The sequence below is a fragment of the Cupressus sempervirens genome, chromosome 7 (assembly GCF_028749045.1).
Source record: "Cupressus sempervirens isolate cs-2001-9-10 chromosome 7, ASM2874904v1, whole genome shotgun sequence".
Lineage (NCBI taxonomy): Eukaryota > Viridiplantae > Streptophyta > Pinopsida > Cupressales > Cupressaceae > Cupressus > Cupressus sempervirens.
In genome coordinates, this window is record NC_143124.1 from 301,705,692 (window position 1) to 301,732,197 (window position 26,506).

At 34.8% G+C, this 26,506-nt stretch overlaps 1 protein-coding gene across 7 annotated transcripts; it reads right to left on the minus strand.

Moving 5' to 3' along the window:
* Nucleotides 1-4,923: 4,923 nt before the first annotated feature.
* On the minus strand, nucleotides 4,924-25,827 carry LOC149546615 (uncharacterized). 7 transcript variants are annotated; one of them, XR_016353757.1, is made up of 5 exons: nucleotides 25,461-25,827; nucleotides 8,781-8,869; nucleotides 7,030-7,125; nucleotides 6,331-6,402; nucleotides 4,924-5,363 (listed from the first exon to the last, which is right to left on the minus strand). XR_016353757.1 is itself a non-coding variant. In XM_089791309.1 (4 exons), exons 1-3 carry the CDS (start codon nucleotides 25,705-25,707, stop codon nucleotides 7,069-7,071), a joined length of 393 nt encoding a protein of 130 aa, XP_089647435.1. In that variant the 5' UTR covers nucleotides 25,708-25,827; the 3' UTR covers nucleotides 4,924-5,363; nucleotides 7,030-7,068. The 7 variants fall into 7 exon arrangements, 3 of the variants coding, with proteins under 3 accessions (XP_089647435.1, XP_089647433.1, XP_089647432.1); XR_016353756.1 differs by having other exon boundaries at nucleotides 7,030-7,130; XR_016353758.1 differs by lacking the exon at nucleotides 7,030-7,125.
* Between the last annotated feature and the right edge of the window lie 679 nt (nucleotides 25,828-26,506).

A 26,506-nucleotide genomic window follows, 5' to 3' on the forward strand; every position in this document is an offset into this window, starting at 1 on the left:
ACTCACTTCATATTTCGTTGTCCTCATTACTATGAGATCAAAGGGAGATTCTATTGCCTTTTCAGAGACTGTTCTTCTCTCTCGATGTTCTTCAGTTATATTGTTCAGTGGTGTTTAGCACTTTATTTTCAGGAGGCCGCCCATCTTCGAGAGAATACCCTATAGTCCTTTCATCAGAGACGGATTTCTGATCAGCTCATTATCACCTTTTTCTCTCCCTTGTCTCCTCCGCAAGGTTTGAAAAGGCCTTCCACTACTTCACATTCCATATCTGTCAGACATTGTACCAGTCTCTACAGGCAGCATCAATCCTATAGAGGTTCTTCACGGCATCTGAAGACTATGGATTGTCCACGGATGTACCTCTCTATTACGAATTTCTTTGTGACAATGAAGGACCCTTAGTCCTTACCGTGTCTTTCTTTCTTCTTGTTGCTTTGTTCCTTTTCAGTCACCGTTTGGTGCCTTTGCTTGGCTGGCTCTTCTGTTTGTATGCTCAGTCCCATAAACCATTTTGGTTTTTTGTGGACATTAATAATTTTATCTTATTTTATCTATCTGTAATACAATCTAGTCTTATGCTCATTTCAGATGTCTCAATATCCTTTTCACTACCATCATGTGATTTTCCTTAGGACTTGTTGAAAATCTTGCAACTAGTCCATCTATCAATGCAATATCTGGTCTACTATGAACAATATATTGTAGTTTATTAATCATTGATTTGTATTGTGTCTTGTTCACATCAGTGGAATCATCATTCTTTGATAGTTTATGTTCAATAACAATAGGTGTACTCACTAGTTTTGAATCTTCCATTCCAAAAGTTTTCAGTATCTCCTTGATATATTTGGACTGAGTAATGAAGATAGCTTGTTTCATTTGATACACTTATAAACAAACAAAGAATTTGATCTCACCAAACATTGACATTTCGAATTCCTTCTTCATTTCGTCAACAAATGATTTTCATAATGCTTCCTTTCCTCAAAATATGATATCCTTAACAAAAAATTCATATAGCAATATCTCATTATTCTTTCTAGTTTTCAAATACATATTATTGTTATTATTTATTCTTGCAAAACCAATCTTCGCCAAATAATTATGCAATCTTTTATACCATGCTCTTAGGGCTTGTTTCAAACCATATAAAGCTTTGTGTAGCTTACACGTCATATTCTTCTTGCTGAGATCTACAAATCCTTCAGGATGTTCTATGTATACTTCTTCAAGTATCTCATTTAGAAATGTAAATTTGACATCCATTTGATATACTTTAAATATTTTATAGCAGAATATGCAAGCAGTGTTTTAACTCCTTCTAGTCTTGCTAAAGGGGAAAATGTCTCCCCGTAGTCAACAACTTCCTCTTGTGCATATCCTTTGCATACCAGTCTTTCCTTGTTCCTTTTAACTTCATCTTTTTCATTCAGCTTGTTCTTTTAATACCCACTTTGATCCAATAACATTTTTGTCTTTAGGTCTAAGTACTAGGTTTCATGTTTTATTCTTTTCAATTTGCTCAATTTCTTCATTCATTGCGTGTATCCAATCTTCATTCTCCAAAGCATCTTTCATAGATTTGGGCTCAAACTCACAAAGTAAGCATGTATCACTTTTGAGTCTTTTTCTTGTCATAACACCAGACTCTTTATCTCCAATTATCTGTATAGGTCCATGGTGTCTTCTCACATATTTTTCTAACACATGCTCTTTTCTTCTTTTTTCTTCATTAGATTCATCTTGAAGAATGATTTTAAGATCATTATTTCTCTCTTGTTCAGGTTCTAGTTCATGTTTTGCATGCTCGCCATTGCCTTCCTAATGTTAGGATTCCTTTGTCTATGACTTGACATCATTTCTTCATTGCTCGGCACCCACAGCCTATTGCTCAACAACTGGCTGTTGCAACTCGGCATTCCTAATCTGTTAGGGATCTACAACTTTGTTTTCTTGATTAGGTGGAGTGCTTGGAGCACTATCATTCACATATATGAATGAACTATAAATTTAACTTCATTTTTCTCTGTATATTCATCAACTTTCACAGTTGCACTTTCCACAAATTTGTTAGTGTATAGAGTTCAAACACTTATAAGTTTCTCTTAGTGGAAATACCTTCATCGCTTTTAGAATCAACTTTTTTATTTCTATTGTCTTTAAATTTGTAACATTTTCTTCCAAAGACTCTGAAATATTTCACATTAGGTGCATATTCATACCATAATTCAAAAGGTGTAGTATTTATACCTTTCTTGACTTGCACTCTATTCAGAGTATAAATAGATGTACTTACAGCTTCTCTCTAGTATTTATGTGACACATTTTTATCCATCATAAATGTTCTAGCACAATCCATGGTTGATCTATTCTTTGTTTAAGTTATTCCACTCTGAGGAGGGGTCCTAAGTGCAGACCTATATCTTTTGATTCCTCTGTCATTGCAGAATATGTTGAACTCATTGGAAATGAATTCACCACCTTTGTTAGATCTCAAACACTTCAAACTCTTCCCTGTCTCTTTTTCAACTCTGGTCAAATACCACTTAAATAGTTGAAAAACATCAAATTTTTCTTTTAAAAACATCACAACCATCATTCTAAAGTAATCATCAACAAATAGAATGAAATATTTGTCTTCACTATAGCTTTGAATACCAATAGGTCCACATAAGTCAATATGAACCAACTCCAAAATATCATCAATTGAATGTGTTTTGCTCTTGAAACTAAACTTTGCCATTTTTCCCAATTGACATTATTTACACAACATTATCAAATTTCTTCAATTTTGGCAAACCTCTTACTCTTTTCATTTTACTAATGCTAACCAAATTGTCAAAGTTTGCACGACATAACCTCTTGTTCCATAACCAAATATCTTCATGTTTTGCACACAAACATGTCTCGTCAGATAAATCTAGATAGAGCAAGTTACCTCTTGTTTAATCACCACTTCCAATCAATTTACTATCAACATCAAATATTTTGGCCTTTTTATGATGGAATTCAACTCTATAACCTGATTTGTTTAATTGTGAAATAGTCAATAGTTTATAGTTAAGTCCTTCAACCTAATAAACATCGTCACATTTGATTTTACCAGTCAGTTGTATTGATCCTTTACCTTTCACAAGACATGGAACATCTTTACCAAATTTAAAACAATCACACCCTTGTATGGTCCAATATTCTCAATACTCTCAAATGTACCTCTATCATCAGTCATGTAATTAAAAAAACCACTATCAATTATCCATCACTTTTATTCACATAAGATATTAAAGTAGTTTTCTCATCTTCATCAGAATCTTCTTTCATAGCAATATAGACTACCTCTTCATCATTACTTTCAGATTCATTATTAGTTTCTTCTTCAGCAATATAACAAAAAAAAAAAATTACATTTTTCTTTGTAGTCCTTGTTCTTCTTGAAGTCTTGATAATCTCTTCTTCCTTTGTACTTTCTTTCCTTTTGTTCATCATTGTGTTCTCTGTTAGGACACCTAGCAGGAATATGACCAACTTTGTTGCATAAAAAATAGATTATAAGAAGTTTACTTTTGTATTTTCCTTTGCCTCCTCCAAATCTCCTAGCCATCAATGCCTCAAGTTCATCATCAAAAGTATCATGTCATTTTTCACATGTTTCTCTTTTCCTATCTTGCTAAGAACCAGTTGTGATTTAAAAGAAGATTCAACATTAGCAAGAGTGTAATTATCAAGATTAGACATCTCAAAAGCAATAAACCTACCAATTACACGTTCTAGAGTTAGGTCATTACCTGGTGTACATCTCAATTCTTGTATTGCAAAAACCTTAATTACATATATAGGAAGTAGAGCTCTCAATAACTTTCTTATTATTATTTCATCTTCAATCTCTTCATTGGAACCTCAAATAGCATTGACCTCTTTGAATCTTGTACAGTACTGAACTATGTTCTCACCTTTTCTCATTCTCATTTCATCAAATTAAATAATCATAAATCATATATATATATATATGCAACTATGATTACATTTTTATTATATTAATTCTCTAATTAATGAATAGAAAAGTCTTGTAAAAGGACAGGTCTCTTCATCACTTATTCCCAATTTAAATAAGGGGTCACTAGCATTTGCAATACACATACCAAATATAATGGCAGTGCTTAGTACATTTGCAATGATCCTTGAAAATCTAACAAGAAAACTGGTTTTCCTACAAAAAAAAAATATAAGCTTTCTTTTATTGTCTTGTTGTTTTATTGTTATATTCTTGTCAACCAAAAATCAATCATGATTTGTGGACTACCCGAGATCCCACAGATGTTGTCTAGTTATAACTCAATATGATTTACTTGAACCAACATGACTAATAATTTGCATGCTAGGCATTCCAAACACACGAACAGCTAAACATGCACAACCAACATAGACCACGGTCACAGAAATTATGTGAAGAAAAGAAATTCCTCAAGGAAAGATGAAGTCAGAAAATTAAAATCATTGTTACCAAGGGAAAATAATCATAGAACTATGACATTTTGAAGAGATTGGCAGAAATTCAAAAAAGTTAAGGTTATCGATGGATACAATTTAATGGGAGAGATGAAAATTAAGTTAAAGATCAGCAAAAATGACGGGAAAAGTGTCATGCTTAGTGTGTAAAGCTCATAGAGACAGAAAATGGAAAAACACTTACAATAACTAAACATACTGAACTTCATCTAATTTTGAAATAAGTGAAAAACGTCACATTCAAATAGAAAAAGATAGGCCCTAAACCAACACATGTAACAGCAGAAAATGAAAAACCTTGTCAATTATTGAACAGTCCGAACTTGACCATTAAAATAAGTAAAATGTCATGCCAAGAGATTTGTGCCAATTCATTTAACACTCCAATTTTTAGGTCACAGAAATCCTACAATCTGAGAAAAGTAAGATCAATGACTTATTTAACACCTTGAAAAAATTATTCAAACCTACAGTAAAAATGTGTATGCTAGATCATCATTTGTCCTATCTTGACCAAACCTACAATCAACATATTCATTCTCCAAAGGTCAAAATCTGAGTAACTCAGTACTTCTCTGCAATTTTCCTACTCAAATAGAGTACCAGTTTTCTGCCTGACAAGAGTGTACATTAAGTGGTCTAAAATTTTGAATCACTTCCTTGAGGCTACAGCACTACCACACTTTTCACGATCAAGCTTGCAGATAATCAATGTGAAGTGACAGAAATAGAGAGTGTCTGCGTGCTACAGAACACCGCTTTATACCTCTTTTTGAACTTTGAAAGCTCTCAATTCGTTTAGAGAGAAGCAATATTATAATTGCGCAAAGCAGCCTCAATGAGTCCTTGAAGACCTGCAACCAACTATGATAAATAAATACACAGAGAAATCAATTATATCATATGAGCAAAGAGAAGATGAAGGGAAGTACAAGCAGATAAGCATTAAATCTCCTAACTAGACAGTAAACTAATTATGCTTGGAATAATGATAGACTACATAGCTTAAAAATGGATATAGGCAGCATTGTCTTCCCCTATACTTTTCCCCTTACCCTGCATCTTACTTTTAAATTTGGTGTCTTTTGCATTAAGTACACGATAGATAATGATAACCCTGTATTATCATATGTTATCTAGAGAAGGATTTCAAGTTAGACAAACTTGACCAATGTCACATTAAATGTTAGTAAATGGCACAGGAGAATGCACAAAAAGCAACTGGGCATAGACTTGAGTGTAAGTCGACAACTTTTAAAATATCAGAATCCTACTTAGCTGCAAGCATAAGCTCCTACAGGGATTATTTCTTCTGACTACAAACAGTTTGAATTGACATTTTTAGTAGGATAGGAAGTCTTTACTCAAAAGGAAACAGTTGATCATAGAATTTCAAGAAAAACATATATCTTGCTGTGCATGTTACAAGTAGGAGAAATAGAAATGGGTACAAACCACCAAAGGACATCAACATAAAGGGATTTGACAATAGAAAATATCAGGCAATATTACTACGTAGAAATTCTATCCTCTTGAAAGACAAATCTCCAGGATAACAGGTATTGTGCAAATTTTGTTCCATTTTGACTGCAATAATGCAAATTGATTCTATTTGCTCATAAGTGCTAATATGCATTACACTGACCAATATGAGATAAATTAATACGAAATATAGCTATGATCCAGAGCTCAGTCAAATGAAATTGATTCAAAGATAACATGCAAAAGAAGAAAAGCCAGAAGAAAGAAGTCAAACAAAACACTGATTCAAAAGTAATGTACACAAAGAAAATTGTATTAATACTGTTACCAAGAAAATACCTGGATCTTCAACAATGCTTTATTTATTAGCAGGTTGAAATTTGATAACAGTCATGACAGTTGGGAAAAAATCTGTAAAGATGACAAAAGATCATTTTCAAGTTTTGTGTAGTAAACTTGGTTAAGTGAAGCAACAACAGAGCTTATTAATAATCAAGCATCCTGGAGATAAACCAAGAATGTCATGTAAATAGAAAGATTTGCTCCAACTTAATCAACCCTCCACTTTATCCATTTGTTAAAAGCCACTGAAATATTAAAATACAAAAAGAATTATCAACAGTCTAAGAAAAATATAAATACCATGCAAAAACCAAAATTAGGCCTAACTTGACCATATTTCTAACATATTCACACTAGCAAATGTTTCAGAAGCCAGATAACTCAGATGAGCTCTAAAGTTTTCTTACTTGGTGAAATCCCAATTTCATTCATACAACCTTACTATTCATTTATTAGGTGGCAACATTCTTCATAGCCACAGGGAAAAGGGGTATTTGTCTAATCATTGAATCGACACCAGATAATAAAAGCATAAATTAATTCATTCTTGTGTGTATTTTGACCACTTTGAGATTAGATCATAGAAGAAAAACATATCACCAGGCTTTAAAATGGACATCAACCACCTTGCCTGCAGACAAAAGCAGTGTGTATAATGGCAAAAAACAGAGCACATTCACAAGCTGTAAACATCACCTGATAGTTCTACTTGAGGATTAAAAAGGCTCACTCAGCTCAGACAAATCTGACAGTGACATAGCGAGAGAAGCCTGGGTATGAATCCTTGAAGGCCTGCACTGAACTTTGAGAAATAAACACACGAAAGGGAAAAAGAAAGAAGCTAAGCATAAGTTACCATAACTAGACAAGCTACTACTTAGAATCTAAGATACCAATCACAACATGTTATGTAGATATAAAAGATGGGCATCATTTGAACAGTCCCTAAATCTTTTCCATATTAGCATCTCATATTTCACAGCATATGCATGATTACTGTCTGTTTCTTTAATCTAAAATAGTGGACCTTAATATGGTTCAATGCAAGGCATTTTTAAGATTTGTGACATGTGAATGTTTCCAAGTTGAACATTGTGCAACTCAATCTTTACAAATCGGGTAAATCTGTCCTTCGTGATCTCGGTATTGATTTGGTAAAGAATGAACTACCTTGGCAGGAATACAATTTGTCAGGATAAAGAGGCAAAGCTTATAAATAGAAAATGCAAGCATTGCCCGATGTGCAGTTTCCATCAGGGGTATATATTTACAAGTGATGCGTATAAGCATTAAATTGGAAGTGTGCTTACAAAAGGTGTACAAACTATTACCCAATCTTTAGATATTTTCAGTGAAGTAGTGAAAAAAATATAAAGCATGTTGCTAAAGGAGATTCACACAAATCTAAAGTTGTCAAGCAGTGGGTGTGTTAATTGTCTGGCCAAGAAGCAAACATTTGTTGCGAATATATATATATATATATATATAAGAAACGCTCATACAAAATGGTCACTGCCTCAACAATGTCAAATGGATTTGGAAATATAATATAGCTCATTTTTTGCCTGACCACCTATTTGCATATTTCTACTCTTTTATTTTGCAGAATTTCATTTGTGAAATGCAAAATGCAAATATGTAAATGAAAATTCTCTGAGTTTTACATGGATTTATAAAACATCATCATGGTTCTTGAATAAAACATCATCATGGTCCTTGAAGAAGATACAAATTAAATTTCATTTCAAGGAGGGTTCACTTCCTTATAGAATATTAAGGAACTTTCCAAAATTGTGCAACATTTGTGAAAGAATTTTACAGAAATCCTATAAAGTTAGTCCTATTAGCTAAAGATGTTTAAGAAATTGGAGAGATGGTTTTGTAGATATATATTTTGCAATATATCCAAGCCACCTATATGGAGGAAAGGATAACATATTTTGCCCCCAGTTTCTGAAAACCAGTGGCAGTCGTTTCCACTGAATTCTTGAGTGGGCTAGCAAGTAGTGAAAGACAACTTGCTATCATTGTATAGTAAAGATGTCTCTAACATAATTGTTGATTCCTTGTGAGAAGCTTTGACATAAGGCAATCAACAATCAAACACTTCTTTCACTATATATATGCATCATCAATCATATGATATCCATTATTATGTAAAAAATTTGAAGCAAACACTGGTAAATGATGCCCCACCTATCATACACAACGGAAAGAACAAATATAAATATGCAAATCATGGGATCAAAATCTATCTTATTTGCAACATCACAGAAACAGAACAATGCAGAGCTCTATTGCTTGCTGTATAGTTTTTAAACTTCGGCATGTTCCATTTAATAATCAGTTTCTTAATACATATGTCTGTGAAAGAAGTGGGGAGATGATTACAAGGTCATGCTTCACAGAACATCGACTACAAATAGAAGAGGAGGTAAAAGAGGTACTTTGTCAAGCACAATTGGAAGTGCTCTATTGGCTCGTGGTGATCTGACACCAAATGTGTGCAACTCAGCATCAATGAATCCTTGAAGACCTGCATCCAACTATGATGGGTAATTTACAACAAGAAAAAAAAAAAACAAACCATGTGAGCATGGGCAAGACAAAGTTCAGAAAAAAATAGCTAAGAACTAGCCCTCCCAACTAGAAAGCAACTTAAGATGGAAATTCAAATAGATTATACAGATTAAAAAACATGTAGGAAAGATCTATACTGTTTCCTTTTCCTTTTCCTTATATCTCCATATAATAAGCACATCATTCATGTAAAACTACAGGAGGGATGTTTATGGTTGAAGCCAAACAAACCAGACCAACAGTATTTTTTACATGAATGCCATCGGGGAATGCTTCCTAGGTTCCAATGGTGCAACTCATAACCTTTGTGGGTCTGTAAACCTTTACAAAAACGTTAATTGTAGGACATTTCAATCCTACTTAGTATTGACTGAGCTACATTAATTAAAAACGGCTGGAAAGGATGAGGAGATTAAAGAGTTACTGGAGTGAAGCCAGAGCTTACCCAATGCGAATCCAAGTATTGCTCAATGATAAATTACCCAGAATGAAATCTTCATAAAATATCCTTCAGAGACCTTTAATGGAGAAGCGAACCACAAGGCATTATTAAAGGTGTTGATGCCAGTCAAAAGTTGTTAAAGTGTGGGTTTTCCAGTTGTGTCACAATGTACCAATCAGTAAAAGTCAATAAAATGTCTCTAAAATAAACAATTCAATGACCTGCCTATTATCGCAATCATCTCCCTTGAACCAGTTACAGAACAAAACAGGGCTTGCCTATTACAACCAATTATTTTCCTCAAACAAGTTGGCTTTTGTCCATTTAAAGCAGAGTTCCACATGATTGTAATTGCTCATTCTTGGACAGGATTGTGGTTGTTCAGAACTCATGAACTTCAATGATTTGTTCAAACAAAGAAGTTAAGGCATGATTCTCAAGTCGGACAAGAACAAGGCCCATGGTAATATCAGATGGGACATCCTCATTCCTGTTCTAAGAAAATTCAACTTCATGGGAGAATGGTGCAAATGGCTCCAAAGTTGTATCTCAGATACTCAGTTTCCTCTTCTGATTAAAGGCAGCACACTTCAGTTTCTTGACTGCTGACAAAACACTAGAACTTTGTGATCCTAATTTTCTTCATGTCTGCATCATAGAGCTATTCTACAGCTTCAGGAGAATAGCAGCACAAAGACTTCAAATTTACTATAAGCCATAGACCAGTTTTACACTTACAGATTCATAACAAAAGAAATTAAAATGGGACAAACTGAATTTGCCAAAGCTACAGAGCTAAAACCTTGCCATATCCTGAAAATGACCAATTGCCACAAATTAGAGGTCTGCTTATTTAGTGTGAGTCCAATCAGCTTACAGCAACTTGAACATATCCTGGATGAAGAGATCAGAGGCAGCTGGCTGTCACCTAATTTTTGGAACATTGTGGATCTTCTATGTGGGATGAATTCGATCAAGGCTTGCATCATACTGGGGGATGATTATAATTTAAAGGAAGGATATATCATGTGTGAACTTTTTTCCATGCCTTAGACTTCTTTTCCACTCTGAAGGCTCCAAATGATGTGCACAGAAATCTAAATGCCATAATTCAGCCTTTCATGAGGCAAGGACCTCCTGTTCAGACAAACACCCCAGTCTTCCATCAGAAAGAAGTTCATTATTCAAATATTTGGGGAGAAGCAGATTGAAAGACCTTGACCCAACAAAACTCAATCTACATTCAAAGCTGGTGTGATTATGGAGCTGAATTCAACTTCACCAGACCATGTACAATCTCGGACAACTTATTTTTTTTGCTGGAATAATAAGAACAAGGGTAAGGCTCATTTGTGGAAGGGCGTGCAATAAGATATATGGCACCTTGCTACAAAACTCGAATCATCCCCCCTGGAGAATATCTTGGCTACTGTTCAGAAGCAATGGTTCAAAGAAGAGCATTGGGCCAACCATGCAGCTGGGAGGGTCCTCTTGCAATTCCCAACATTACTTACAGGCAGAGAGCAGCACTTCAGTGATCATTATACCTATCGTGATTCCCAACTTCCTAGGTAGCAATGTTCTAATGATCAAGACATGGATCAGAAGCTGTTATTTTCAGTTGGAGGTGTCTAAAGACCATGTACGAAGATATTTTGGTCTGTTCCATCATATTTTATTGACATGGAATCTGGTCTCCATTCAGAGGTAGACTGGAAGCAATCCAGATCATCTCAAGGAAATCTTGCAGTAGATCAGACAGTCATTAAAATAATTTTGAATGTTGACAAAACAATCAATTTTCAGCAGGCACCAATTTTGCAACCACCCAAGTAGTTTCAGAATCGCACTGATGAGTTTCAGCAGTTCCACAATTATCAGCTTTTGACTTTGCAAGAAGTTGTTTCTGAAACAACATTGATGACAACTAGCAATTTCACACTACGGACAGAACATGAAGTATGAATATTTTGATCAATTTGGCTTCCTTTACATATTGATATCTTTTTAGCACCAGAAAGGGACATGGGGAGGACATAAGAAGGGCCCAAACACACTGGGTTGGCTCTCATCATCCCTTCATGTGGTTCAAATTTTGAAAGTTTTAAAAAAAATCTTGGTGCAGAAACCATTTGGCAAATGTAAAGAACTGGCTATAGTATTATACATGTTCTCAAGCTCATATATTTCCCTACAGTCACTGTAAATACTTGCATTGACTAGAATATAGTGGCATGAGGAGCAGGAGCCCATTCTTTTGGAATTTGTTTCCCTTCTAAAATTTTTCTAAGAGTAACCATGTCTTTCAGTCTGTAGTTTATTTTGCACCGAATCAATTGCAAGTTACAAATGTTGTTGCAACTACTTTGAGTGTAGTTAACTAATATAACAACCACTAAAGTTATGGAATCAGTTGCTTCTCGGAATTTTGTAGGATTGACAAGCAATATTTTGTAATTGATGATCTCTAGAAGAACATCTCCAGTTTTATGAATCAAATAGTACTAAAACTGGCTTTGGGTATTTTTCCAAGCATGTTGACTTGTTATGCCCTCAAAAGGATCAAGCGGACGATTGTTCCCTTTGAGCCCAAAATTGGAGCAGCCAATAGAATAGGACAGCTAGATGAATGACAACGAATTTGGCTAGACATGAGGATGAAGTAGATGATCAATTTAAGGAACTAGAAGATGATGTTTCAAGAAGCTCAATGAACAAGATTGATAAGCTTGAAAGCACTATGCTTACCTTGATTTAAAAACTCAGTATCTCAAAGAAGCATAAACAAGATAACAAATGTGAGAAACCTGAGCAAGAGCAATGATAGACATCATATCGAGGAATTCTTAAAATTGAAGGCAAAATCAATATTGAGTCCTTTGACAAAGAAATAAGTGGATCCAAAAAAAATCTAATTTTGTACTTCATGGCATGTTTTTGGATAGTGAGCTAAACGAAAAAGGTTTGAGGTCATAATGAATATCTTGGAACATTCTTCAATAAAGGAGATATAGTTCCAAGATTGATTCCAGTTACTATTCTAAGTTACCAATTCGGAAGCAGATTCAAGAAGCGAATATGGGATGTGGGGAAAAATAAAAATTTGGACGCGGATGCAGGAGGAAGTGTTTATGTATGTATGGGTGTATATATGTATGTGTGTGTATGTATCTCTATGTGTGTAGGTATGTATGTATGTATATGCAAAGAAATGCAAGAAATATACAAAAGCAAATCATTTGGTAGTATGACTATGATACTTCACCCTTTATCAAAATTCAAGATATTTCCAAATTCATATCAATATGTGCTTGTTCAACATTAGAGTTTAGTCTTACACAATAAGTTATAAGTTCCAATAGGTCATCTTCGAGATTCCAACAAAATAAAAACTTAGTTCATGATTGAAGATTCAATCAACTAATATGCATCAGAGTCTGAAGCATAAGAATTCGCACAGAGAATCCACATTCTCATCATCATCTCCAACTGTTGAAAGATCATTTGAACCAAAAAGGGTTCCACTTATGCTAGATGCACCACATGCCATGCTATCATCATCAACATCTCCAAGTGTAGTAAGATCATGAAGTGTTGCATCCAAATCCGCACATTTAGGGGCTACGTCCCAAAGCTTTGTTGTCCCTTCCTTGAAATGATCACTCTTATGTGACAAAAGATGCAAGTTGGTGTAGACAAAGACCAAGTCCTCAACTTTCTTGGAGCCCAACCAATTGCACTTCACTGAATGGATAAAGGAGTATGTACTCCAATTCCTTTCAGCAACAGAAGAACTAGCAACCTGGATAGTGGTCACAAAATATACAAATGAAAAGCAAATTAATTTTAAAGATATTAAGAATGTGTGAAACACTAAATTCTAGAAGGCAAGTGGTAAACATAAAACAAAAAAAATTAAAAACTTACTTGTGATAAGACCTTGATTGTAAGAGGTTGAAGATGCTTGAAAGGTTGACCATACATGTACAACCATGTGATAGCTCCCATTCTATTTTGGTCCTTTACTGCAAATGGAGAATGCTTTAATCTTGAAGCAAACAACCTAAATTCTAGCCTCACCTTTCATGCATTTCTTCCAATGGGAAGAGTCTTGTAAGAGCTTTGTAGCACCCCTCAATAACCTCATCCGCAAATGGTGCAACTCTACCCGACATACCAAGTACCTCCTCACTATAGTACCTAGGAGATAAGGCATGTGCAAGGAGGTGCAATGGGGTAGTTTGTAGTCAACTTGTCCTAGCAATGGTGGACGATTACTTCCACTTGATTGCATAAGGCTCCTCTCTATGTGGGATCACTCTCATGTGCTTGTATAGAATGTTTTACCTTCTCAACCATGGTGTCCATGCCATCATACACATCCCTCAAGCAAGGTGTATTTGTATCAGAAACGTGGAGCATAGTCATGATGGGCTCGGTGAAATCCAATACATATGCCACACGAGCCCACCAACTCTCGTCCAAGACCAAATCCCTGACCCTTTGGGCTCTTTTTGAATTTGAGGCCTTCCATATGCCTCATTGATTAGAGATGACCATTTGGTTCAATCTTTTACCTTCCGAAGTCGTCTCATAAAAATTGTATTAGATGCAAAATGGGTCTCAACAACCTAAGCAAGTTAACAATATGTTAATTGACAATAAAATTATAAATTTTAACTGAATTACAAATCCATGAAACATTGAAACTAGTGATTTCAAAAAATTAATTTACCTTCACCAACTCCAATTCAAAGTGTGTTCTAAACATGGATTGTGACATGTGGTGGTTTGTCACAAACATTTGTATCTCCTCCCCCTCTTGGTATATTTTCTTTGCCCAATCTATTTGAGTGTCAATCTTCTGCATGACCAAGTTAAGCGAGTGTACGGTGCATGGGATCCAAAAAAATATGGTCATACCGACTCTCAACCAAAGCACCGGCACCCCTACAATTTTTGTTGTTGTTTGTAACCACTTGTACCACATTCTTACTATTCACCATATTAATGGCCTCGATGAGAATTCTAGAGATGAATTTAGAATCCTTCACTTCCCCCTCACAATCAACAGCCTTCAAAAACATTGCTCATTCAGGGGACATTGCAATCAGATTAATCAATGGCCACTTTCTTGTATCCTTCCAACCATCTAACACAATTGTTAGATCCGAGGTTTTCCAAGATTTTTTTATTGGTTGAAGGTTTTTCTTTATATGTGTCTTCTCTTGTTGCAATAGATTAGTAAGCACCTTTTCATACCCCAGGCTTGTGTAATCAACTGGTGATTCTTTGATTGTTGCCATCATTTCTTTCCAATATGGTGATCTCACCAAGTTGAAAGGAAGCCCATTTGCATAGAGGCAATGTGCAATAGCTTCATCAGCACGATGTCTTGCCTCCATCTTAAATGTAGTGTGCAATGGGCCTTTTTTGTGCATTGAAATTCCCACTTCTTCCTCATCCTCTCCAAGTACAAGTACTTGAAAGAATGGGTGTTGAGAGGATACAGTTGGTTCAGTGGTGTATGCATCTTGCTCTTTGAGGATGGAGCTTGATAGTAGCTTTTTTTTAATCTTCTGACCAATGCATCAGCAGCGTCTTGTTCTCTTACAAATGAAACTATTTATGCACTAGTCATCCGAGTACCATTTTTGCCTTTGCACATTCCAAATCCTCTGCCAACAGGGCTCGTAAATGAAGTTTCACCCGAAAATATGAGCTATTGAAAGGCATTCCTTTGTTACTTTGACAATAATTGCACTTCCAATAGTATGAACCACCTCCTGGAACCTGTGATAGCCTTGTTGTATGTCTCCACAAAGGAGATCCTATATCAGTTTTGAAATTATTAGTCCCTTGCTCTCCTTGGCCCCGCACTAAACTTTGATTAGCACTACCATTGGCGTCCATTCTTGCACAATAAAATGAAAATCAAGTTTTTGGCAACCTACAATAAGAAAATAAATAAATTTTAATTAGGAAAACAACCATGAAGATCATGCAAGCAAGAACCTACAACACAATGATAAATTGTGAGCTTCTTATATGGGAGGTCTTGGGTTTAACTCTAATCAAATTTAATAAACAATAATAATAATTAAACACAACACACAATAATAAAAATAATTAATCTTGGCTTCAGCCTCTTATCGATCAAAAAAAAAAAAACATCATCCATACAAGTGCAAAAAAGCAAAAAAAATAAACTACTAAAATAGATACCCAAACTTGCTTCTTTATATCTTAAAAAAGAACTTGAAAAAATTCATCAAAATACTCAAGAATGGGATCAAACAATTACCTTGAATGCTTTAAACTCCTTTGAGGAAGCGATCTCGGCCTTCGATTGATCCTCTTCGAAAATGTTGAACTTGCCTTTACAATTCAATCTGGAGACCAAAAGAGAAGTAGGTTGTACCTGCAAACAAAGTTCCAAAATGAGTTGTGAATGCTTCAACATTCACAACTAGGGCTGTTATAGGGTTTCATTGCAAAAAACAACCTAAAAATTTGAATTTGAGCACAAACAAATTAGAAAACTTAAGTTAGATTGGGTTTTTTAATGTTTTTTTAGCATTGGGCCTGCGGGTACCTTCAAATGCATCCAGAAGCCTATGGTTGGCTTACGAGAAGCCTCCATAGGGCATCTAAATGCATACGGAATGTGTCAGCATCAGCTTCTAAACCCATTGCCCAAGCGAACAAATCGATATCCTAGTATAAAGTCGCAAGAGTAACAATGATATTTATTTAGAATCAAATCCTAAATATGATTGCATATTTGAGTTCCTCTCGATATGACAGCACCTTGTTTTAGTTCTATATGTAAAAGTTATGGTTCAAAAAAGAATTAGGTCAAAAAAAACAAATCAAGCAATGAATTTGTAATGAAAGTGGCAAAGGCACATTTGCCAATCCATGAAAAGCAATGAACTCCTTATACACCACTTTGCACAAAGCAACAAATCCCTCATTGCCAGTTTTCAAAAAGCAATGAATTCCTTCCATATAGTTGTCATTTTTTGGCTTCCTCATTGTCATTGGTAGAAATTTTAGCTTTCTTCATACTTGTGAATATATATACATGTCTAGTGTTGAACTAAGCATTGAGGAAGCTTGTAGAGTCTTCAACTCAATTATTGAGAGCTATTTGTGAGTGTTCTAGCATTTTAATTGTACTGGAATAAGGAGTTCTTTTGAGAATAACAAATTATTGTTGGGGAGAGTAACTACGAAAAATATAATGAAATGATTATGTAATTATTACATAATAAACTAAAAAGTGAAAGTTTCCTTAAATAAGAGATACAACAGATATATCCATAAAGGACAAGATTGACAATAATAAAGCAAAAGCTAAGAACTTAATTGAAAAAATAACCAAATATTCCTAAAGTTTATTCCTAATTGACCATTATAAACTAAATGTTATAATATTATTTTAATACACTCCCTTAATGATCAATCTACTAATCGCACCAAGTTTACCACAAAATCTTACAAATTTGTTAGAACTCGACAACTTGATAAGAATATCTGCAATTTGATCAAGTTTGACAATACTGCAACATTCCCAATCGAGCTTCTACAAGTTGCTTGATGAAATGACAATGAAGCTCCATATGTTTGCTATGCTCGTGAAAGATTGTATCCTTGGCAAGCTTTAGTACCCCTTTATTGTTAGAAAACAAGGGTGGCAACCCTTCTTGAGAGATTTCATGTTTAAAAGCATCCTTCACAACCATATTGCTTGACATATTCTTTGACTGTTCCTCCATACTTTGCTTATGTCAAGAAAAGAGTTGTTGCTTGGTGCTTCTTGTTAGTCAATGTGACTACACTTGTGCCCAGGTTAAAAAACATATATCCAAGAGTGGTTTTTTTGTTATTAACAAAACCTGCCCAATTTGAATTTGTGAACCCAAGTAGCCAAAAATCTTTGCTAATGTTGCGTTGGATATTAGAAGAAATTCTTGTTAGGAATTGTTGATGGTTAAGTTTGGCATTAATGTTTTGTCATTGATGTCAACATATATGTCTAACAGACAATGTCCCTATTGTTATGGTAAATAATTGTTGCTCTAGTTGTTTTAAATAGAGGAGAAGAAAGCTCCTTATATAGATTTACAAAGACGATGTTTCTAAAAGAAACAATCATGAACTAAAGACGAAAATAGAAACTACTTAATAAACAAAAGACTAACTAAGATGACCATTAAAGCAACATTATAATACTTAATATTCTACTACCCTCCCTTAATGGTCATTGTTTAATTGATGTCTTCAAAACATTTTGCTGCTGCTGAGAGCCAACCTGGAACAGCAAAATGTAAATGACCAAGAAGCCAAAATTCGCCCAAAAACGAATAGAAAAGGGTGTCCCCTCCTTCAAAATGATTTGCATCAAAAGGCAAGACCCTGCTACTAACTCTGCCACTAAGATAAGTCTGCCAATAACCCTCCCAGAATCAGCAAAACGTCTGCCAAGAAATCATCACAAAAACATCCAACCTGATGTTCGATAACTAAGCTGCTCTTTCCTAAAGATAGAGACAAACATTGAGAACTGGCGTGATTTTGAGAAAAAATCCTCAAACCCTCCAACCTTTGTAGGTGGCTCCAAAATACACTGCAAAAGGATGCAATTTTCTTTTTTCAAAGAAATATTAGAAAAACTAGACACAATTATTGAGGTGAAAAATTGATCAAAACCAAACAACATAATCCGAGACACAAATTAGAGAATACAAAGCTTCGTTTTGAGGAAAAACGATAAAACCCAACAAATATTTTTGAAGGAAAAAATTAAAAACCCACAAGATAATTTTTTTGGAGCAAATATTAAACCCAACAAAGGAATCCCATGCAACTTTGGAACATAGAAAATCATAATTTTTTTAAGGAAAAATATTATGAAAACCCATACCCATCAAAAAAAATTCATGCGGCAAAATACGAGAAAAATTCATGCGGCAAAATACGAGACTTCGCATGGTAAACTAATACATGCAATCAACAAGCAAGTACATGCAAGTACATGCAACCCTTGAAAATCAGAGACTTTGGCTACAACCAAAAAATCACAGGATCAAAACCCTCAACTAAGTTTGAATTTCCAACAAAAATCTTCAAAAACAAACCACAAATTTTTGGAAAAAATTCTAGATGAAAGAGACTCGAATTTTAAAAAAAAAAGACCAAATTTTATGAAATCCCATCAATCTGCTCTGATACCATGTTACTATAAATCAATGTTGTTGTAATTGATTTAAATAGAGGCGACGAAAGCTCCTTATATAGATGTACAAAGACGATGTTTCTAAAAGAAACAATTGTGAACTAAGGACAAAAATGGAAACTACTCAATAACCTAAAGACTAACTAAAAAAACCATTAAAAAAACTTTATAATATTCTTATACTTGTTGATGACTAGGGCAGAGAGAATTTCAGTGGACACAATTTGTTGAACCTGAGCTAGCAAACCTTATCAGATGATAATTGGTGAGACTACATGCAATATTTGTCATCACATGTGTTTCAAAGTTGATTGTGTTTCAAAGTTGATTGGGAGAAGTTAGAGAAGTTTTGTTGATAACTACTTACAAACAGTATTTGCAGAGAACTATTTCACACGAAGGTTCGATATACTTTTCAGTGAGTTTCGGTGGAACAGAATTTGGCATGCAATTTTGGATACAACATGAAGACTTGGATTTGCATCTACATTTGGATTTATTTGACAATTGAAGACGTGGAAGTCAATTTGCTCGTCGAATAGTGAAAGGAAAACTTTTACCTGGCCCACTCAATCAAGAAACGTGTTGATTGGATTATTATGATTAATCATTGGTTGGCAGCAAGTTGATTGATATTGTTATGTTTTCTATGTGTGTTCTAGCTGACACTTATGGAATTGGATTGGTTGATGTAATTTATTTTGTAATTAGGTCTCATATTGATCCGACCTAATAAGTGTAAGAACTTGTATAAAGGAGCACGTGTGCATATGTGTTTGTGTATGAGTATGCGAATGGAAAGAATAATATGATGCGAAGCTGATTATGTGAGTTTGGATCAGAGGCAGAGATCGGAGATAATTGAGGCAAGAGTGGAATCTAATCATGTACTTCAAAGGAATTGTTTTGGCATAGTTGATGCTTTCTGACAATTCATCTCAGAGAATTGTTGTCTACTTATTGGATTGTTGTCCTTACTGTATTTGGATTGTTGTCCAAGCTGGGTTGTTGCCCTTGTTGCAATAGGCTAATGAGCTCCAAGCAAGTGCCCTAATGCTTTGCAGTCTTCAACTACCTTTAACAAGTTATTGTATGTGCTAGTAAATCATCTAGTGGATTTGATCCCCACTATGGTTTTTCCCCTAATAAGATTTCCATGCAGAAAGATCTAGCGTTATGTGTTATTTGCTTTGCATTGTCTTTAAGTTTACAAAAATCTGATATGTGATGAATGGTTCAATGTTTTAGTTCAGTCACAACTGATCACCCCCACCCTCACCCACACCACCTCCAAAGTTGTTTGTTATGCATTGTTATTTCTAACAATAGGTACAAGAACTATTTGGTCGTCTTTTGGAAGCTTAACCACTTGAGGAGATCTGCAATGACCTTTTAGAAGGAAATTTTAAAGTTTGATGGAACTAACTATGCACTATGGAAAGGAAGGATGATTACACATCTGATTTGCAAGGGTATAGAGCAGTGGAACATTACAAAGGATCCTGTCAGATTTCAGATCTTGAGAATGCAAATGAAGCGCAGTTGAAGAAATTTAGCACAATATGATTGCTAAGGAAGCCTTGTTCAATGCCTTAGATGATACCGAATATTCAAATGAGATGGAACATGATACTGCTGATGGGATTTGGAGGAAATTGCAATCAATCTATGAAGGTGACAAGTTTGTGCAACAAGAAAGCCTGTCATGTCCCCTTCCCCGCACTAGTGTTATGGTGCCAAGTTAATCTATCTCCACATCTAGATAGAATAACGGCATCAACGGACAGGATGCTTACCAGTCACATAGGAGATTTATCTTAAATTCATCATTTATTAAATTAAAAGTTCTTTGATAAAGTTACTTTATGTTTATAAAGTCATTTACTTTATAAAGTGACTTAAGTGACTACTGGACGAAATTGTTGTTTTATCCCACATCTCTTATTCCAACGCTTTTCCCTCACTTTGAGGTTATAAATAAGAGACTCAGCCTTGGGATTTGGACACACAAGAATTTACAAACTGAATATGTTGAAAGTTTTGGTTGCTTTAACGTGACTGGTTTTTCCAAAAGACGACGAACCTTTTGGGAATGAGTGAAGCTAGATGAAAACCTAGTGATGGGTTCAACTACTATGGTTGGGTGAATCGAAATACCTAGAAATTTGAAGTGACTTGGCCAGTAGCAGACTTAGTACCAAGTTTGATTGATGATATAGCAGATTCTGGTCTTAGCAGGATTGGACGTAGTGACAGAAGTGTTAGCCGGCACCTGCACATTAGTAAGGGAATGACAGTAGCATAAGTTCCATTTCAGTCGGGAAGGATAAAGTTGTTATCAGCAGTGAGTGTAGGAACTCTTGGTTGCCAGTCGCCGTGAGACCACAAGGAGTCACAGGTTGCATCCAGTGTGAAGAACGACTTCCCAGCATCCAGCAAGGCATCGGCAGTAGAGTGATGGCAATCGAGGGAAGTCTGGAAAGGTCTTTGAAGGCGTGTTTAGTACAGCCAAGTCAAGGAAGGAATTCACAGAACTCCGATGATAGTGAGCTCAAGTTGGTGGTGAAGACAAGCTGCCACCGCACAGTAGAATCGGATCTCCCTGCCAGTAGGTGATACGCAAGGATCATGGGTCTGTCTCTGTTCCCTCCTCTCATATTTGCTTTATATTACACATATTAAAAGTGAACGACTGTCTGTGATGCATCAGCAGTTTAGCAACTTATGTGAAAACTGGATAATCAGTAATAAATCCATGGCGTGGTTTTGAGCATAACCGGCACTCTGAGTTATATCAGATTAATTGTTTCTTTCTCAAGCTAGTTTCAAGCAACAGAAAATTGAAGATAACCATCTTTTTACTCAAGGCATTTAATGACATGCCAACTGTTTAACAAAATGCACCAAGTATCAAAGGGGAATAGTTGATCATAATTATCAGAGAATTCTGAACCTTGTTTTATGCTGAGCACCAACTGTTTGTTAAACTGTCACTAGTCATTCTGTGAATTTTGTTGTCAACTAAGAGTGAGAATACTACAATGCCACAAAGTCTGAAAGAAAAATTGGAATCTATGAGGATGAGCGAAGATGAGACAATTAGAACATATGTGCAGAAGATAACAGAAATTGTTTATGGAATTAGACTTGTTGGAGGAACTGTTACAGAAGAAGAAATTGTGTCAAAGCTTCTCATATCCTTTCCATCTTTCTATGACACCAAGGCTTCTGCGAATGAGGAGATCAAAACAACTCAAGATGTGACAAGAGATGCACTAGTTGGTAAGTTATCTACTTTTGAAATGATTAAACTTGGATATGCTTTACCTAAAGTAGAATCGGCATTTAAAACTACTATCTCTAAAGGAAATAATAAGGTTGACTATGACAATTCTACAAGTTCTACTACTTCTACAAGTTTTGATAGAAATGTTAAGGAATGTGAAGAGATTGAAGAAGATGAAAGAAAGAAAGAAAGAAAGATAGATGAATTGGAAGCTATGATTGCAAAGAGACTATCAAGAGGTGAAGATAAGTATAAAGCAAAATTGCTTTTGAAATGTTTTGCATTTAATAAGATTGGTCATTTCGCATCTAGATGTCCTCAAAGAGCCCCTAAAGAATAAAGAATAAACTGAGTAAGTTCAAGCCTAGATATCATAAGAAATGTTATTATGCTTCTAGTGATCGTGTGATCGATGATGAATCTGAAAAGAGTGAGGAAGAGATTGTCTTTATTGCTATCAAAGATGAAACCCTTATAATTGAAGAAAAAGTCCTAGTTCCTTAATTGAGAAAAAGGATATATGGATAATGGACACTAGATGTTCACATCAAGTAACAATGGAAGAGATTGTCTTTATTTGCATCTAAAATCCAAACACATGCAATAGAACTGAAAAACCTTAATTTGACTCACCTACAATTTCCTCCCAAACCAAGCTTTCCCTATAGTGTTCTCCTTTCCTGCTTGAATTGGAGACTTGTGGGAAGAGAGATTGTAGTGTAAACTACTTTATATAAAAAAATATTAGTAACTCTCCTATTCTCCATCATACACTAAGCCATCTTTGTGATTGTATGATTCCTTCTCTCAACTACCATATTTTGTTATGGAGTATAGGTTGCCATGTACTATTGTTTGCTATCAAGTTTTTCTTAAAAGTTTTTGGTGGTATCTCTTAAATGTGTTTGCATTGTCACTCACCTTTGTCAAAATCCATGTTGACATGGACCTTTTGTGTAGTCTATTGCACACATAGTTACATTATCGTTGGGGATTAGATAACGATGTAATAGGGGATGGGTTTCCAACACATTTGGGACAAAGAGCCTTAATTTTGAATCGATGAGTGAGTGGGAGCAAGGGGTGTTGTATATACTTTATAAGTTTATACTATGCATATGGTACTTAAATGTTAGTTATGAAAAGATACATAAGACTATTAAGAAGTTAAATAGCAAAACTACAAATGCCAAATACTACTTATAATTAGAAATTAGAATACTGTGTACTAAATAAAAATTTAAATCGTTGAATCAGCAAATGAAAGATTTCTATTATATAAAAAATATCATATAGATGATTATAATGAGTATCATGATATCAAAGCAAGTACAAAATGTCAAAATGTAGTCAAGGGATGCCTTTAATCATCCCTCAAGAGGTTGGGCCTCAGGTGGCAATTGGTCATTGATGGGCAACACAATTGGGGACTTGGGAACAACGTCGTCAAGTCCCAAGGACATCCCCATTCTTAAAAAATTAGGGTTTGGGGGAACGCATCCCCATGTAACACTAATTGCAAGAGATACAATTAAAGTTGGTGAGTACTTGTGGAAGAGACCAATGGATTACAAAAGGTTCCCTTTTATCGTAGATCTTGCTTTTCTTACAATCGTCTTGTGCTAGATTATTCACTTAAACGCTCTAAATGTAGAGTACATGTTTCCAAGTTAAATGGGTGAGGCATCATTGTCAAGTGGTTTTTAGAGATTTCCCTATTTTATTGCCTGTTTTCTCACCTCAAGTAGCTTTCGCTACCTAGTTGCCACAACCAAGGCAACACAACTAATAATAGTCTCTCCAAAGATGGCCCCGCTTCCTAAGGCTAGAGAGATAGGATGCCCCCAGAGATTGTTTTAAAGGTTATTTCCCCATCTTGTGAGGCTCATAAGAAAGACTTTAGCTTCACCAAGTTATTTTTCTAAGTTGAGTCTCTGGCCAAAGAGAGTATTTGAGGTCCTCTATGAAAGAGCGACTTGAAATATTAATTTCTGAAGTTTTAAATACAGCGCCTACTTGTGATTTGTTGGATTATTTGGAGGGTTGGACTCTAGTTGATTGTAGGAAATACAACGCTAGGCAGAAAGCTTTTAGCCATATAATTCTTAAATCTGATTTTAAACATGAGAAGTTTTAATTCGTTATTTTTGTTCTGTCACCTTGATATTTGTTGGTTTGTTTTTGTTAGATCTTGGTTTTTCATAGGCAAAGGCCCAATAGACCCCTCACTATTTAATAGAAAAATGGACATCCCCCTGCAAACTGCAAAAGCTGGATGAAAATTTGTCATTCCAAAAACCTATCCCAATCCCCAAAACTTGGAGAAATCCTGAAAAATAATAATAACTTAACCCTTCAACCATGCATTGATCCTGCTTAAATAAATCCATACTAATATTTCTAAGAATTAAAAATGTGTTTGGCAAAAAAAATATCGATGGAATGTTTAAACCATTTGTATTTCCCACTCCAAGGGCATTTTTCCAATCAATTACAATGCAAAAACAAGGTGAGGAAGTAAAGTTGTATAGTTTTACATGCAGTCACAATCTAGCAGCTCCTAGAAAAAGCTGTGATCAATCCTACTCAACTTATAGATACTTAGAATTGTCAGAATATGTCTACTTGACTGACAAGGAATACATGGGTTTAAATTGCCAGCCAACAGGGCTAGTTACAAGATCAACTCTTACTTAAACACTAGTACTTCATAGTTCATACACATTTCTGCCCTTCGCTTCAGCTTGCATGAAAATGCATGATCAATTCAGCCCATCTGACTATTTCTGAAAGGTAAGATTCAATTGTACATGAACCAATTGCCACCAAATGAAACATGAATATTTGACAGTTAGAAACTTCACATAATCTCAAATTAATATTCAGCTTGTGCTACCAGAATTCAACTGGGTTAAGTATTCCATTCATTCTCATGAGAGATGGGCTCTTGTGAACCACTACTCATGAAACATGGGTTGTGTCTCAAAAACTTCACAGCTGAATCCTGATAACAATAGCACAATTTGACTAGCTGTGGCAAATACCTCCTACTTATTAGTAGTCAGTTCCCAGCTAAAGCTATAGATGATTAATTACTGATTTTAAAGGAGGATTTAAATTTACATCACATTACTGATGTTAAAGGAGGATTGAAATGTACATCACACAACTCCATTTACATGATTATTGCAGTCTAACTCCCAAACCATGTTTTAATCTTCCTGTGCAACAGATTTAGAAAAATCGTTTTGTTGCTATGCAATATTGGGTGTGGAGGTTTTCGACAAAATGCCTAAAAGACTAGCTTACCAATGGGTTTGAACCAATTATTAACATCCCAAAGTTTAAAATAGGGAAACATGTTGTGATATACATTTGATGTTATACTTGAAAGCAATGTTCAATCCAATCCAAAACAAACATAAGCAAACAAAGAGAAAAGTGGTGCTATGGAATAATATGCATTAAGTAATGTTCAACATAATGTCCAACTCGTGCATTATTTTACTTTTTAAAGTGATTTTCAATCCATTTGAGAGAAGAACAAGGGGCAGGAATGAAAATGCTAAAGAGATTACCGAGAGCAAGGGCACTGCAGTTCCTCGAGGTGACACTCAAATGTGATACGAGCTTTGCGTCTGCAACTGCATTGTGCAGTGGAATTAATGTCATGGCCCAGCGCCTTCGCGTGCTCGCACTGTTAGGGTTTGTGAATGAAGTGGGTTTAGTGTTTGACGGCCTGAATGATGACGAGGAGCCTCTTCTGCCGCTGTGATGCATTGCAGATCTTGCACATCTCGTGAATGATGAGTAGCGAGAAGCCATTCTAGAAAATGAACACTGGAGATCAGCGACTGGTAGTCTTGGTAAGGGTTATAGGGGTTTAACGAATATTAGAGGACTTGAATAGATCTTAATACGTATCAATCAAATCTCTGTAAGGGCAATTTTGTCCAAAGGCCAGGAAAAGATAATATAAGGAAATCCTTCGGGTTATTGGTTAAATTCAAATTATATCAATAAATTAACAAGATCTCCAGAGTCCTTACCTTGTGCTATTTGGTGAAAGATATCTTAAGATTTCATACTAATTTTTGAAGAATAAATTATTAAATGAATTATTTAAAAATAAACTTTTTAAATGGTGAAGAGTTAAGAATAAAGAAAACAAGTTGAGAAATTTAATGGGGATAATGAACAATAATTAACTAATAAAATATAGCAATCTTTAAAAATGTAATTTAAAATAATTAATAAGTATGTTAATTAGTTTGAAATTTGAATTTGTGTAGATTACTATTCATGAAATTTATGTTAATAAGTTTGATTCAAAAATTACATTACAATTTGACTTGTGAAAATTATCTACTACTTATCAATAAGTATATTAGTTAATTTGGTTTTAATAAATTATTCTCCAAATTTTTACATAAATATTATATTATTTTAATTTATCATTTTTTCTATAAAAAAAATTATACTTTATCATAGTTCAAATTTTTATTTATTTAAAAGATTTGATATCTTTATAAAGTGTACAATAATTTTTTAAATATTTTATAACGAAATAAAACATTTCAATAAATTCTTAATCATTTTATTTACTACTGGTTTAATTTTTGGG

Coding starts and splice junctions, on each gene's coding strand:
- LOC149546615 (XM_089791306.1), bottom strand. CDS start 25,707: ATGGCTTCTCGCTACTCATCATTCACGAGATGTGCAAGATCTGCAATG. Junction 8,870..25,460: donor CTGCAGTGCCCTTGCTCTCG/GTAATCTCTTTA, acceptor AGTTGGATGCAG/GTCTTCAAGGATTCATTGAT. Junction 5,364..8,780: donor TTCCAATTGTGCTTGACAAA/GTACCTCTTTTA, acceptor AGTTGGTTGCAG/GTCTTCAAGGACTCATTGAG.